At 44.3% G+C, this 15,474-nt stretch overlaps 2 protein-coding genes across 3 annotated transcripts; both read left to right on the top strand.

Moving 5' to 3' along the window:
• Window positions 1-1,409: 1,409 nt before the first annotated feature.
• si:dkeyp-68b7.12 (rho GTPase-activating protein 30) lies at window positions 1,410-10,089 on the top strand. The gene is made up of 14 exons (XM_053437565.1): window positions 1,410-1,551; window positions 2,091-2,412; window positions 2,893-2,995; window positions 3,094-3,238; window positions 3,432-3,514; window positions 4,038-4,145; window positions 4,305-4,423; window positions 4,521-4,695; window positions 4,932-5,029; window positions 5,191-5,262; window positions 5,434-6,174; window positions 6,381-6,589; window positions 6,729-7,318; window positions 7,798-10,089. The coding sequence occupies exons 2-14, from the start codon at window positions 2,325-2,327 to the stop codon at window positions 9,311-9,313; spliced, it is 4,047 nt and encodes a 1,348-aa protein (XP_053293540.1). The 5' UTR covers window positions 1,410-1,551; window positions 2,091-2,324; the 3' UTR covers window positions 9,314-10,089.
• A 454-nt stretch (window positions 10,090-10,543) lies between these two features.
• Window positions 10,544-15,226, top strand: LOC128454278 (oocyte zinc finger protein XlCOF7.2). 2 transcript variants are annotated; one of them, XR_008341616.1, is made up of 3 exons: window positions 10,544-11,048; window positions 12,540-13,886; window positions 14,082-15,226. XR_008341616.1 is itself a non-coding variant. In XM_053437634.1 (2 exons), exons 1-2 carry the CDS (start codon window positions 10,754-10,756, stop codon window positions 13,523-13,525), a joined length of 1,281 nt encoding a protein of 426 aa, XP_053293609.1. In that variant the 5' UTR covers window positions 10,544-10,753; the 3' UTR covers window positions 13,526-15,226. The 2 variants fall into 2 exon arrangements, 1 of the variants encoding a protein (XP_053293609.1); XM_053437634.1 differs by having other exon boundaries at window positions 12,540-15,226.
• Window positions 15,227-15,474: the final 248 nt, after the last annotated feature.

Genomic DNA, 15,474 nt, shown 5'->3' with positions numbered 1-15,474 from the left:
AATAATTCTTCAGAGAAAGTTGACATGATTCCTCCCTCTTTTATAAATGTATTATTAAATATATATTATTATTATTATTAAGTTGATTTAATGAAACCCTTTATTATCATTATTATGATTATTATTTTTCTTTAAATCACATTTCCTCCTGTACCAGTGACATAGTGCATTATTTAACATTATATTCTAATTTTATTTAAATAGCAGTTATCAAAACAAGGTTAAAAAGTGCTTCACAAAATCAATGTCAAAAATGAATTAATAAAAATAAAAGCTGTTCAATTCAGTTTATTTTAAATTATATTTTGCTATTTTTATGATTTATAATTTACACCAGTTTGAATTAATATTTATTTTAAAAAATACATACGTGTAAGAAAGTACCACCATTCTCTTAAAGATCAGACAACAGCTAAATTAGGTCAGCACAAGTAGCACAGAGCACATTAAGACACAGGAAGTGACAAAGCTGTTCCCCACAGATGCAAATAAGTGCAGGAAAGTAAACAAGAGAAAGATGCAATACACATATTCTGTGTATATGTATAAATTAAGTATATGCCCATTAACTGTAGTTATTTTTAGCGTAGTTCTGCTTCTGTGGCCAATTCACTAACTCAAAATACTGCGAACTCTGGAGAGCTGTGAAATCACGTTTTAACAGGAACCTTATCAAACACTGATTAAGTGAAAACTTCCAGTATTAACTCCTGACTCTGCATGACTCTGCATGAGAGACTCTAGAGGTTCACTGCTGCTGAATGTTGCAAAAACACAAGAAAGGTATTAAGATATTCAACTTTATAGTAAAAAGTATACACTACGACTGTATCTTTCATTCTGGGTTAGTACTTTTTCATAGTAATATTGTCCCTCCATCCCAGACGTCCCCCCTGAAAGCCACACTATCCAGCTCTTCCTAAGGTTTTCCCAGTCAAAATGTAATATGTCGTCCCTCCATTGAGTTCTGGGTCTACCCCAGAAATAAAGTAAAATATGTAATAAGTTGAGTACTTTTAACCCTCTTTTGTCTTGCTTTGTGGTGTTTTGTCTTTGCAGTAAACTCTGTTGTACAATACTGTGTGATTTTCTACTTTCTGTTGTGTCGTGATTTGCTGGGATCGGGTGGTACTTTGAAGTAACTTGTGTTATTTCCTGTAGTGACTGTTTGCTTTGGTACCTTCTGATGCTTTGTGGTACCTTCTGTGAGGTATCTTGTGTTAGTTTGTGGTACCTTTGCAGGCTCTGTGTTGTCCATCAGTATCTAGTGATAAATATTAGTAAATAGCCAAACACATTAGTCTTTTGTTCGTGGCTGTATTGTCCTTCATCTACATTGACTGTCCATGTTCTTGTTGTCAGGGTGAATAACACACACTGGAAATAGATGCACTGGTTTCTCTTCTCAATCGGCAGAGGCGAAGAAACCGTGAGGCTCACACAGAGAGAAAGCACGAGAGAAGGAGACACACTCAGGAAGTTACCAGGGGAAGTTTAGTGGTTTCTTGCGTCATCATTATATGCTGCTTCTTGTGCCGATGCAGAGTGAAGGTAGGAACGCTCGCGTTTCCTTCTTAACTTGTTAATTTGTCCAAACACTGGAAACTCTATCCTGGAGGTGGACGGAGAGGGAGGGAGGCCAGACTGAGGGAGAGCAGGGGCAGGTGTCAGGACGATGGAGGGGATGGGGGAGAGAGTTTGAATGTCTGTGAGAGTCTATGTGCTCAGGCTCGACTTCCGCTGCAGTGAACAAGGGGCCTCAATGGCCGTGACATGCGTCTGAGCAGAGCCGGCCTGTAGTGAACCCAGGCCTCGGGCGGGGGGCCGAGATTTGAGGTTTCGGTGCGTCCACCAGTCCAGAGTGACATTTTGGTGTGAGTGGAGTGAAACAGTCAGCGGCTCACTTCTCTGAATAGGAGAAGTAAAGCGGCAAGGGTGTGGCCTTTTATTCGCAGATAATTTGAGTGCATTGGGGGGGAAGTGAAGAGCAACGTACGTGCACCGCGGATTCTGTGCAACCTGTTGTTTGACTTTTTGGAGGAGAGTGATTTAGACACAAAAAGGAATGTTTGTTATTTGTCATGTTGCAGAGGGGATGACAAATGAAAGTATGTCCTAACACATCGGCTCCGACGCAACACGGCTCACAGAGGAAGCTGCCGACAACATGCACTGAAGTGGAGGAAGCAGCAGCTCGGTCAGATCTCTGAGATGTGCTCCACCTCGGCACTGCCACGTTAACCAGAGCCGGTGGAGTCGGTGTGACGGGGGACAAGCGGAGCGGCTCGGTCTGGATGTGAGGAGAACACTGCCGACAGGAAGAGATGCGAAGGGTTCGGAGAAGAGGAGGGAACAAAGAGAAGGTGTTTGGATGTGATCTGCTCGAGCACCTGAACGCCTCCTCTCAGGAGAGTGAGTAAAAGGCTCCCGGGCCCAGAAACAGTCCAATTCCAATATACTGTGTTGTTTTCTGTTCCACACACTAACTTTGTGTATAACTATGTCTAATAGAAAAGTCTGTATATCCAGAGTAACCTATTTAATCACATTTTACAGTTAAAGTTAAAATAATCAAGGTCTACTGGAATGGATTTTCATTCAGTTAATTGTATATTCTCCCGAAGCTCCTTTACAAATGATCATCTACATAAAAGGACATGAAAAACCTCACCAACATATTGTCTCTAATGCTAATCTACATGGACGTGGCGTTCAGGTGTCAACACAGAACAATAGAGAAATCAGGAACAAAGCCTATTAGGGTTTCTGGTCTACAACGAATGAAAGATTGTAGATGAAAAACACAACATCAGAATGTGTGTGTGTTCATGTTTGTTGTTTTTGAATGATTCATGTTGTACTCGGGTCATTAACATGAGTCATATGACACAGTTCCTCAGGTCTTACGGTTCTGCAGTGAGTTCGTGGAGCATAATGGCATCGTGGATGGAATCTACAGGTTGTCTGGAGTGTCGTCCAACATCCAGAAACTCAGGCAAGTTGTGTGTCCCTGTGTGTGCTTGTGTGTGTGTGTGTGTCTCTCCTTGATCCTTTATCTGTGAATGTAAACACTTCCTGTTCCCCCACCACCAGGGGGGAATTTGAGAGTGACGGGAACCCAGACCTGAACAAGGATGTGTATCTGCAGGACATCCACTGTATCAGCTCTCTGTGCAAAGCTTATTTCAGGGAGCTGCCGAACCCTCTGCTCACGTACCAGCTGTACGACAAGTTCGCTGTGAGTAGCTCGGACACACTGACCCCCCCCTTGTTTGTGGAAGGTTTGAGAAAGATCATAAAACAGAAAGTATGTATAAAAGAGTAAGTCCAGATCCTCCCAGTGAACACAGACCAGCACGGACCTGATAAATGCAAAGGAGGAATTCATAGAGTCTGTCCCAGTGTGTTGAACTGGTCCTTCTGTGTGACAGGAGGCTGTTGCCATCCAGCTGGAGGAGGACAGGCTGGTGAAGATAGGAGATGTGCTGAAGGAGCTTCCACCTCAACATTACAGGTACAGTGCTGCACACTGACGGCCTCTTGTACTGATCCGGATGGGAATGAACTAACATGCTGAGTAATGCTGACACCCAGTGAATATCCAGACACTTTAGTGACTTCGTTTCACTTCAAAGTTAGTTTGTACAAAGTCCACATGCAGGGAAGAGTCGGCCTGTTTGTTCATATGGTTAGAACTTCTCATATAGATAGATTTTATAGAAAAGAAGACCTTAGACCTTAACCTGGGAAAACCCTGCATGCTATGATTTAGCCTTTTAGCAGTTTTTGCTGGCAAGATCCTCTTCACCACCAAATGCAAGACAAGCACTGAGCTAGAGGTGAACGCATGACTCACCAGAAAAACAGTGAACACATATCCCAGTTGACCAGAAAGGAACTGCTGGTTGTGTAACTGTGAATAGCTGTTGACATGAATCATTATCTCGGTGTCGTGTTCACAGCTTGTTTCTCTGCCTCCGAGCAGAGGAGCGATAATCTGTTTCTCCTGGTTCCACTGTCTTCACTCTGTTCCTCAGGACTCTGGAGTTCCTGATGCGTCACCTCGTCAAAATGGCTTCATATTCCTCAGAGACCAACATGCACTCCAGGAACCTCGCCATCGTCTGGGCCCCCAATCTGCTCAGGTGCGCTGATATCAGTGGCCTGTTTAAAGTCTGCGTTGTATACACATTCGATTTGACTCTGTCTTTATTATTTATTTCATTGTTAATTCCTTTCAGCCTTTTCCAGTAAAATCAGCTGTAAGCCACTCAATCAATCAATGGATCAATCTGTGTTTTAAGGTCAAAGGACATTGAGTCGACCGGGTTTAACGGCACGGCAGCCTTCATGGAGGTCAGGGTTCAGTCCATCGTCGTGGAGTTCATCCTCAATCACGTCCCTCAGCTGTTTCCTGAAGAAGGTCAGGGGACACACACACACACACACACACACACACACACACACACACACACACACACGATTACCTCGGCCTCATCTCTTTCTTCTGCCGTACTCAGGTGAATCGGATGAGAGAAGGAAGTCCCTCCCCTCTCCATCAACAGCGTCCAGCCCGGATGAACTGTTTCTGAAGTCTGTTCCCACTCGGCTTGTCCACAGCTACGGGAACATCAGCCCAGGAGACGGCCCACAACCCATGAGACCCTACCATGCAATCATAGAGGGAACAGACAAGTGAGGAGAGCTTCCAATTCTCAGGGAGAATCATTACATCACAATCCAGATTTATTTTTGATAAAACAGAAGTAAATCATGCAGGATTTTATTCATCCTCGTTGGGGAGAAAAGAAAGAGAATCCAAAATGAATATGATAAACACCGAAACGATATTATTCTATATATGTGCAATGTGTCAGAGAAATACAGATCAGATACAAAGCCTCTACCTGTGCATGTCTGTGTTCCCTCAGGAGGAAAGGATCTCTGAAGGGCAGGAAGTGGATGTCCATCTTCAACATCGGAGGACGATTCCAGGACACACGGAGACGAAACAAACACTCGGCTAAAGGTACCAAACCTGCTCATGACCATGAATCCTACCCTGGTTTCTGTCTTTATATCTATATATAGCTTTGAGGGTCATGTTAATGTTGATCACCTTCTATGTGTTCCAGTATTTCTTTATGTTTTGTAGAATAACAGATTTATATATTTTTTTTTTTGTTTCAGAGAAAGACAGACCTGCTATGAGACCAGCAAGAAGCATGGACTCCCTCAGTATCCAGTCATATACACATGAAGGTGCTGCTCCTCTCACAAATCAAATACAATAAATGTGAACTTATTATAATTACAATATATTGAAAAACAAAAGTCATAATATATGTAATAAACTGGGAAACTGATTTGTGAGTTAAATATAAGTAGAATTCGTGACCTTTGTGTTTAATTTCTATCTGTTTTATATTCCAGGTTCCAAACATCCTCCCCAGCCCCCTCCCTCCACCAACATGTCTCCCCTCGTCACCTCCTCCCCACAGCCGGGCTCAGAGGCCACGGCGCCTCCTGGTGGAATGGGGGGCAGTGAATACGCCGTGACGTACCGCAGAGGAACAGGGTGCGTGAGCGGGGGGACCCAGGGCACCTACACTGCTCTCGACCCTGAGGGCTTGGGGGTCATTGGCAGTGAGGGTCTCCAGTCCAGATCCCCGGGTCTCTCGGCCAAGGCAGGCCGAAGAGCGGCCATGCACATCACAGGGCCCACCATGGTTACTGTGCCACTACACATCACCTCCAACCTGGCATTGGGGGTGCTGCAAGGGCGCGGGAGCGACCGGGTCATCCATCGTGGCAGGGATAAGGATGGAGGGGACAGGGCAGAAGGAAAGGAGGGAGAAGGAAAAGGGGAGAGGAAGAAAATCAAGAGGACGGAAATGAAGGTGGAGGGAGTCAGGAAGGTTAGAAAGGAGGAGACAGACGGGGGAGGAGTTGTGGACGTGGAGGTGAAAACAGTGGTGGCAGGTGGTGTTGGCGAGGAGGAGGGGGAGGGAGCAAAGGTGGAGAAGGAGGAAGAGGAGAGAAAAGGTTGTGGACGGAAGTCGGAGCTGGTGCTGGTGGGTCGAAGTGTTTCCAGAGAGCAAGTCAACTCCAACACAGACGATGAAGACGCAACAAGAAACGACCAACAGGACGACAGGAGCAGTGACTACGAGGGTAAGTCCAGCTAGTTCATGCACTGGATCACATTTACATTCAAGGTCAATGTAATGTTATTTTCTTCCATGTGTAGCACACTTGTAATGTGCAATGAACTGGTTTCTTTTACCCCTGTTTTCTTTGAATTTGAGTTTATTCTGTTGCTGGTGCAGTACAGTCTCTAGTGAACTCCTCTGTGATCGTAGCCTGTGTTTCATTCACAGATATGAAAGATATGGAACAGGCTGATCCTCATCCAGAGGTGACCGAGTCGGAATATGTTAGTTTGCTCGAAGCGTCCGACATCCTGAACTCGACCGAGGCGGAGGGAGACGACCAGGAGATGTCTGGCTACGTTCAGGATAACTTTGAATTCCTGGACCACATGGACTGCTGCCCCATGGACCACATGGACAGCAGCAACTCATATCAGGTTTGAGTCGTATATTCTACACATGTTGTAGTTTGAAGGTGCGTTGGCGGAAGCGGCCAGCACCATTGCCAGAGAGCCAGGAGTTGTTGATGAAGAACATGTTCTCTGTCTCTGTCTCTCTTCTCTCTTCATCTCTCAGGTGCACGAGTTCTCCGTCGAGCCTCCTTGTGACTCAGAAGACGAGTATGAGGTCATGGTTCAAGCTCGGCCTCCCCCGGATCCGGCAGTGCAACATGTGCACCTGCAGCCGGGTCCTGAAACACGCACCCGGAGTCAAACCGAGTTCAAACCTCACAGGCCGCTGAGCCTGGACCTGCACCTGCGACACACTAAATCCCTCAGCCTTCCTTATATGACCTCACCTATCGACGGGCCGGACGAGTCCTGCTCTGAAGAGGAAGAGGAGGAGGAGGAGGAGGGAGACCACAGTGAGGAGGAGGATTACAGCAGTGAGGAGGATGGAAGCATGTTTGCTAAAAGCCTCCCCGCTGATTTCTTTTTAAACAATCTGAGCGGGGATGGACTGGACACTGATAACGTCAGTAGACTTCCTGTTGACCAATCGCCAAGCTCTGATGATTCTGAGGCGTCGCACCCTAAAGAACCGACCCCCGGAGACCAGGAGCGAGAAGAAGAGATGGATGAAGAGGAGGGAGAAGGAAAACAGATAGTGAAGAGCGAAGAGGAAGAGGAAGATCCTCAACAAGAAGATCAACCAGAAAAACAACGGTAACAACATATCCAACTTTCAAAAACATCTAAAGAATACATGTAACCAACTTATTATCATCTAAGGTCATATCAGTGACATTATGTATTAGCATTTAGTACCTTGCTCGAGGACACTTCAGCATATGGAAAGGGAAAGACTGGGGTTGAACCACGACCTCCTGGTTCGAGAACAACCCGCTCTACACCCTGAGCCACAGCCGCCCCAAAGTAACTGGTAAAAATGTAAACTAGAAAATCATGTTGACATGGATTATGAGGCTCAACACAAAATTAACACAAACAACACAAAATAAACACATTCCAAAATTCCATGAATGCAAATATCATAAAAATCCATTAAAAAAAACAGACCATCCACTCTTTTCTAAATAAGTCCAGTGAACTCAACTATTACAAATCTTCAAATCTTTACCTGTTTATCTTCTTCTTCATGCTCAGTTATCTGTTAACTGCTTGTTCACTGGTTCTATTTGCAGCTTGGCAGCAGAAGAAGATCCTGACATCACGGAGGAAGTTCATAGTGACAAAGAAAAGCTGTGTGATTCCGAACCCTCAACATCCAGCTGTGAGAAGACAGAGAAACTCATCACTATCAAGGCTGAGGAGGAGGAGGAGGAGGAAGAGGAGGAGGAAGAGGAGGAAGAGGAGGAGGAAGAAGAAGAGGAGGAGGAAGAGGATGATAATCTTCCAACTGATTATCCACCTTGTCACACAGATTCCTGTTACACACAGGAGACGGGTGATGGTCGGTTAGAGGAGAGTGGAGGTCATCCTGGAACCTGTGATGAAGACGAGAAAGAAGAAAAACACACTGACGAGGCAGAAGACAGGAGGGTAGAAAAAGAGACAGAGACGACATGTCAAGAAATGGTTCTGGAGAAAAAACAAGAGGATGAGAACATGTTGGAAAACCCCAGTGAAGAGGATGAAGAGGGAACAGCTGGTGATGAAGAAGAGAAACAGAAAGGTGGCAGAGAGGAGGATAGTGTCATTTGTAGCAGAGAAGTTTGGGAGGAACTTGAGGATGTGGTATGTGAAGTGATCGAGGAGGGTGAGAAGGTTCAGATGGAGGGAGAGAGAGCTAGAGAGCAGGAGGAGCAGGAGGAGCAGGAGGAGCAGGAGGAGCAGGTGGAGCGGGAGGAGCGGAATGCAAAGGGATCGGGAGAAAAAAGAGAAGAAGAGGAGGAAGGAGGAACAAACAAGACAGAAGATAGAATAGAGGTCGAGAAGCTCACAGAGATGCACCGAGAGTCTGAGGAGAAAGAGACGAGTACACTTCAGGTGAAGAAGGCAGCCATTGAAGAGGCTCAGCATCACGACAGAGAAGATGAGGCCACAAGAGAGAAAGAGAACAGGACGAACGATGAAGAGGCCGCTGATGAGCAACGCAGAACATCTCCAAAAACCAGGTCTGATGTCAAAACCCTCAAGCCGGAGGAGAGTGACAGAAGCCAAGGAGGAGGAGGAGGAGGAGGAGGAGGAGGAGGAGGAGGAGGAGGAGGAGGAGGAGAAGGAGGAGGAGGAGGAGGAGGAGGAGGAGGAGTTGGCAGGAAGCTGGTTATCTCCCAACACCCAAAGGTTTACCAGGCGAGAGCTGTGCCAGTCGTGCCCCCAAAGCCTCAGCACTGCAGATTCACTGCCATGACCCTCCGGCAGCAGCAGCAGCATCAGCACCAGCAGCACCAGCAGCAGCACCAGCAGCACCAGCACCAGCAGCACCAGCCACAGCAGAGAGAGCGAGGAGGCGCAGAGGGAGGAGGAGAAAACCCCCCGAGAGTCCAGCCGGAGCAGGAGAGGGTCAGTGCAGGGGAGCAGGGGAAGGATGGAGCGAGGAGGGAGATGGAGATTTGGAAGGACGGGGAGGACACGAGCAGAAACAGTCCCGTCAGCATGTGTTTCGATGAGGCCGTCGCCATTGCAACCATGAGGCGAGGGAAGGAGAGGGGGAGCGAGAAGGAGAGGTCGAGGGACCGGGGGGGCGAGGTGCTCTGAGCCAGCATCGAGATTTAAACAGATTTTTACGGTTTTCCTTTTCTTTTTACATACAACATAAAAGTTTGTCTCGTTCTTTTACTGAATTCTGTTTATTTCAGTACAAATTACAACAACAGTGTTGATTGTCAGATGATGTTTGAGTTGTGTTTCTGACACAAACTAACTTTGATGTGCAGCCGGAAAAAACTTGTAGTTGTTTTAAATATTGGGGAACGAGATGGGGGCGGGGGGGAGGTCCCTGACTGGACTCAACTTAGATCTGATGCAATTATATGGTACAAGGTTTGGAATAAATGAAAGACTGCATTTACCTGATATTGCCTTAAAGAAAATATAGAAACTTGTAGAAAACACGAATGAGACTAAAGCTGAAGTTTTGCCATAACATGTTAGATATGAAATATTATTCAAACCATCTGGATAAATTGTTATTTTTTTAATATATTTAAATACCTAATTTTCATAGAGTCTTTGGAAAACAGAACATCGCACCATTGGATAACTCGAATTAGATCAGAAGTAAATATTTGAAACTCAAATCTAACTCTTGTTAGCACTAGTTATCTAATTATACAATACTTTGTAATTATATAAAGTATATGTATATATACAGTATATCTATATTTATGTATACTGTATTTGTATAAAGTAAATGCCAGAAAGTTAATGGTAAATTTGAAAGAGTGGGGATAATGGATGGAATGTATCATTTAAGATAAATATGATGTCTGAAGAAATGTGTTTGGATTATGTGAATAAAATGATGTTTTCAAGATTGTTGTTGTTATTTTTACATTTTAACACAACTTTGTTTCTTAAGTTTATTTATTTTAATTTAATTGGAACAAGTATCACATATAGAACAAGAATTATAGAGCCTGGAAATTCAAAGTAATATTCACTGAAGTTAAAGTTGATTTAAACGCTCCTTCTCACTACAAACATCACACATCTGGAAAATAAACAGATTATTCAATTTTATTTGATGCATTTAAAAGACATTTTAATACATCTTTCGGTAGCAACAGTTCGTACAGGGATGTACAAAAGTATATTTGTGCTACTCGTAGTTAATTAAAATTTTCATATTTTATTGTTTATTATAAAGAACTTGAGGGAAACAAGTCTCTGAATTAACGACTTAACTATCTCGTTAATTTAGAACAAAATTGTTCATTTTTTAACAATTGAATTTCGAGAGGAATTAGGAAGAGAACTTCATTTTTGTATATATGTTATTGTATTTTCTCACAAGCGAGAATTTTGTGATTCGCGTCTTTTAGGAAAGTTACACCTTTACTTTCTTAACGTCACATCCTCCCTCTACCGTTCCCGGAAGTAAACCAAAATAAAAGGGCAGGTAAACCGCTGGGACTCGAACTCTGCAGGTTGTTGGATAAATCTTGAACCTTGACGCGTGATCGTCTCCGGGGCAGGATGACGTTCCCCTCCGCCTTCGGCTCGCAGCTCGCCGCCATCATGGACGTGTTGGCGAAGGCTGCGGTGGCCGAGATCTCGAAGCTGGTGGAGGACGGGACGCTGGTGCTGCGGCTGGAGATGTGTCGGAGGGACGTGGAGATCCAGGAGCTGAAGAGGAGCCTGAAGCTGATGGAGGTGGAGCTGTGCAAAGCTCGGGAAGCGGTCGAGACCCGAGCCACAGAGGAGGAGCAGGAGGAGGAGGAGGAGGAGGAGCAGGAGGAGCAGGCAGCCCGGACCCAGGTCCCCTCGACAGGTGGGAGGCTCCGTCTCACCAGACCTCAACTAAAATCTCTCAGATTAAGAACTCACCAGTTCATAATCCACGTTTCTTAGGCGATAGAACTTAATTAATTATTCATAACGAAGTTTTATCATCTCCTATTGCATTCGGGTTTGAAACATTGATTAAGTTTAGTTCTGTTTTTAAGTTCTGTCACCAGACTCTAGTTAAAATATCTCAGATTAAGAGCTCACCAGATTATAATCCACGTTTCTTATGTGATAGAAAACAAGTAGAGATTCTTCACTGATGTTTATAGTCTCCTTTTGCATTCGGTTACATTTCTACTCAAAATATGAAACTGAATTGTTTTTCAACTTCAAAATGTATTAATTATCAGTTTATTATCATAGGTTCTCTGTTTTCCTACATTAAAACCCTGTGCAGGAATTTGATGTGACAATAACAAGCTTAGATATTTATTTTTGTGTCTCTAATTTGAATATTCAATATATATATTTAACTTAAACTGTTCAGATAACTGTCACACATTGTAAAAGGCAAATATGAGTTCATCCGGTCTAATATGCTGCAACAACAATAATCACTGACTCCTGTGAAACAACCCCCACAAAGCCACTTCCTGTTGTTTTTGTACTAACGTCTTTAGAACTGGATTTAAAATGCTATTGATCAGGTTTGAGGCTTTATCGGTGTCGCTCCAGATTACTTGCGACCTACTGATTCCATACTCGCCTGAATTAAAGCCAGCGACCATCTGGCAGAGATCTTTCAGTAATTCCAGTATCGAGGCTAAAACCAGACGAGTCAAAGCCGTCTGCAGCGACTGGTTTCTTCTTTTAAACCTCTGGTAGAAGATCAGCTTTCATATTCGTCTAATCTCTGAACCCTTTGATTGAGAGTTCTGTGATTTCTTGGTCATGTCTCGAGAGAAAGTCACGATCACTGGACGTGTTCTACCTCAGGATGCTTCTTCCTGTAGAATCTAGACACTTTCCCTGCATTCAGTGTCCATGTAAAGAAAGAACCAAGTCTATGTGGAGCCTCATGAGTTTTGCCTTGTGTGTTGTTTGTGTTGCTTCACACTGAGATACAAAGAACTATCTGTCCGTTTCTTTGTAATATATAATGATGATAAACACTGTCTCTTGTGTCTGACTTGAACTTTCCTCACAGAAAAGAAGCTTCATCTCCATAAAGACCTCAGTCAAGTGTTTCCTGTTCTCAGTATTACTCACTTAAATAAGAAGGCAAAACATTTCTGATACTGAGAACAGTCGACAAAGAAATGTAATTGAGGCTAGATGTATATAATAACAGTTTATTATAAATATCTATTAATTAATAGAATTACACAGAATGCCTCGTCAGTCCTGGACACCTCCCGGTAAACAGGCTAAGTAAATACCCGTGGGGTTGTTCTGTTCCTGTTGATAATTGTGTTCTTGCTTTGTTGACTTTGAATTTGTGGAGGTAACAATGAATTTACATTTTTATTTGCAGATGAAAAAGAGAATGAGCCAACACGCGCAGGGTATCTGGAACCAGAGACGGCTGATTCACTCTGCAAGCACCGGCATTGCAACCAAGACGGTGACGACATGAGGCCGGCGGTGAAACCCGAGCCAGCGGGGGAGCTCGTGATCCAGGAAGCAACAGACAACACTGCAACAGTGGCGACTAATGTTTGCTTTGAGGTGGGAGAGGGAAGTGACTCCATCTGGCCTCCTGCAGCTTGTGGCATGTTCGAGAAAAGCTCTGTAGCGATGCAGCACGTGCAGATGTTCCCCTCTCACACGGAGCAATTTTCTGCTCACAGAAATACAGAAAGTTCCTACAACTCTCCAACAGCAACACAGGAAGACGATTCGACAAGTGTGCCGATAAAAGTAGAGACAGAGATTCAACCTGTGTGCTCAGTTGGCATCACTTCAGGCATCACTTCGTCTGTGGGTAATGAACCATTGAGACGGGTTTCCTGCCCGGCAGCCGGTGAGAACCAGTGTCTGCAGTCTCCTCCACAACAGGCTGGGCGCTCACCCGCTGTCCCTCCTGTGCCGAGGTCGTCCGCAGCCACAGAAGATCACATCCTCAGTAGAAACAACCTGAGAACAAAAAGACTCATGCACGTGTGGAGAGGGAATCAGAAACTCTTCATCTGCTCCGTGTGCAACAAGGGTTTCCCCCGCTTGTCCCAGCTGGAGGAGCACAAGGCCACTCACCAGCTCTTCAAACCTTTCCGGTGCCTGGAATGTGGGAAGTCTTTCACCCAGAAGACCCGGCTGAAGACGCACCAGAGCGTGCACACGGGCGAGCGGCCGTTCAGCTGCACAATCTGCGGAAAGATGTTCTCCAGGCAGGACAACTGCACGAGACACGAGCGCTTCCACAGCGGCCTGAAGCCGTACAGCTGTGGGCAGTGTGGGAAAAGCTTCACGGTGCTGGGCAACCTCAAAATCCATCAGGAGATTCACCTGCAGGGAAGATAGCTCCCAGTGACTCCCAGTGACGCTCTGAGACTGAAGAGGATTTCATTTATGTTTTTATAATATCATATATATATATATTTATTTGAGATTTTAACTGTTTTCTATGTAAAGATGTAGTGAAGTAACTGCATCCTGAGCTGATAATGAAGTCGTATTTCTTTCTCTTCTTTGCTTTGGTATCTGTTCTGTTCATATTAGTGCATGTCAGAAGGCAACGCCCCTTTTCCACTGGTGTAAACACCCACTGACATCTGGCTTATGTCTGAAACGTGGATGGATGCAGTCGTATTCCCGCCCGGGTCAAATGACTCTGGTCTTAATTGGCTTCATTGAATCAGCAGTGATGAAAACAAGACCCCTGGTTAGTCAATCACCTTTTTAGCAGGTTTACCCAGGGTTTAAAAACCTGCACATTCTGGAGTGAAAGAAGTACAAGATGGCTCCTGTGTGATCGCCAGCACGAACCCTTCTCCTTTCAGAATACACAAACACTGTTAACACGCCTGCCCACCACTGTGACACCTAATGGCTTCACTTATTTGTATACACTTTCCAGGCTCCTCACAGCTAAGATGATGATGACAATCTACCAGCCGCCATTCAGGCCCTTTAAGTGTTCTGTGAAATCAGGGCTGAGAAAATAAGTTTCAAAACACACTTTTGCCGAATGGGGCATCTCCCACGAAGGCCTGAGCACCGACAGGAGCACCAACCTGCAGATGAGATCCAGCACCACATCCGCTTTACCACTGTGCACCAACTGAGAACACAGAGGGAGGGGGGAGGTGCAGGTTATGAACATTTGTGTTGGTGCTAGTGCGACATCTAGTGGCAGTAAATATCTTAACCTCTCAATGAACTCGAACAGGCATAACTAGAGCAGGCCTTCATCAAGGCCCTGCAGGCCCTGTCAGTTCCATCAAGCTGCACTAAACTGCACACAATCAGTATCAGTGCCCTTGATTTGTCAGATCCATTCAAAGGGCGAACACGTGAAAAAATGCCCCATCTTGCAATGTGTAAAATAATTCCTGGTTCTGCCTCCTGATCTGGATACACACCAACGAAACGTGTTCTTCCCTGACCCAGTTCACATCCTTCCACCAAGTGTCGTGTTAATCTGTCCTGTAGTTTTTGTGTAATTGAGCAAGTTGACAAACAAACAAACGCTGATGAAAACATCACTTCCTTGGCAGAAGTAAAAATGTCCACCTTACATTTCATGGACAGACATACTGGTTCTGTACAAAGCATCGATGAGGAAAATGTAATGTAATTTATTAACTGTTTCAACCTGTGTGCTGATATAAGGATGTATGTTCTCACATTCAGGAGTGGGAAACACATCGATGGTATAAACTTCAGTATCAGGAGAGAAAACACCAGAACCCTGAATCCTTAGGTTGAACTATTTTATCAGTCCTCACCAAAGGTATTTAAGTGCCTTGCACATTTAAAGGTGTCGTCTCCTTTGTGTAACGTCCCTATTTGTGTTGGACCTTCCAGATACAAACCGAGTGTTTAACCTAGAGTCACATGTTGAACTCATTGTTGGGTGAGGTAGTGATGTTGTGCGTCAAAGGAAGGGGATTGTGCGATGTGTACCTATGCAATAATATACTGTGTTTTGCGTTTGATCGCAATTCAAATCTATCTGTGGAGATTTGTTCTTCTCTTGATATTAAAGTCTGTTAATTATTATTTTCTTCCCATTCTGCCTAAAACATTCTGATTCAATCATCATTTTCATGACATCAGTTGTTTTATTTACATATTTCATACATTTCAAAGAGCTCACAATGTTGCTGAAGTTTCTTAAACTAAACAATTGTTAAAATGTGCAGCTTTTTAACAGATGTCAGGACAACATGCAGAAAGTATGAAATTATTGATAAAGGTAAATATTATGTTAATGTTTAAAGTGAAAAGAGCTAAATACAACCCCTGCA

Source organism: Pleuronectes platessa, chromosome 13 (assembly GCF_947347685.1).
Source record: "Pleuronectes platessa chromosome 13, fPlePla1.1, whole genome shotgun sequence".
NCBI lineage: Eukaryota > Metazoa > Chordata > Actinopteri > Pleuronectiformes > Pleuronectidae > Pleuronectes > Pleuronectes platessa.
The sequence above is the reverse complement of the archived record's forward strand: the minus strand, read 5'-3'. Positions and strand labels throughout refer to the sequence as shown.

Excerpts from the sequence above, each read along its gene's own strand:
- si:dkeyp-68b7.12 (XM_053437565.1), top strand. The coding sequence starts at position 2,325 with ATGCGAAGGGTTCGGAGAAGAGGAGGGAACAAAGAGAAGGTGTTTGGA. Across the intron at positions 3,515-4,037 it reads CTTCCACCTCAACATTACAG|GACTCTGGAGTTCCTGATGC; the intron begins GTACAGTGCTGC and ends TCTGTTCCTCAG. Across the intron at positions 4,696-4,931 it reads ATCATAGAGGGAACAGACAA|GAGGAAAGGATCTCTGAAGG; the intron begins GTGAGGAGAGCT and ends GTGTTCCCTCAG.
- LOC128454278 (XM_053437634.1), top strand. The coding sequence starts at position 10,754 with ATGACGTTCCCCTCCGCCTTCGGCTCGCAGCTCGCCGCCATCATGGAC. Across the intron at positions 11,049-12,539 it reads GACCCAGGTCCCCTCGACAG|ATGAAAAAGAGAATGAGCCA; the intron begins GTGGGAGGCTCC and ends TTTTATTTGCAG.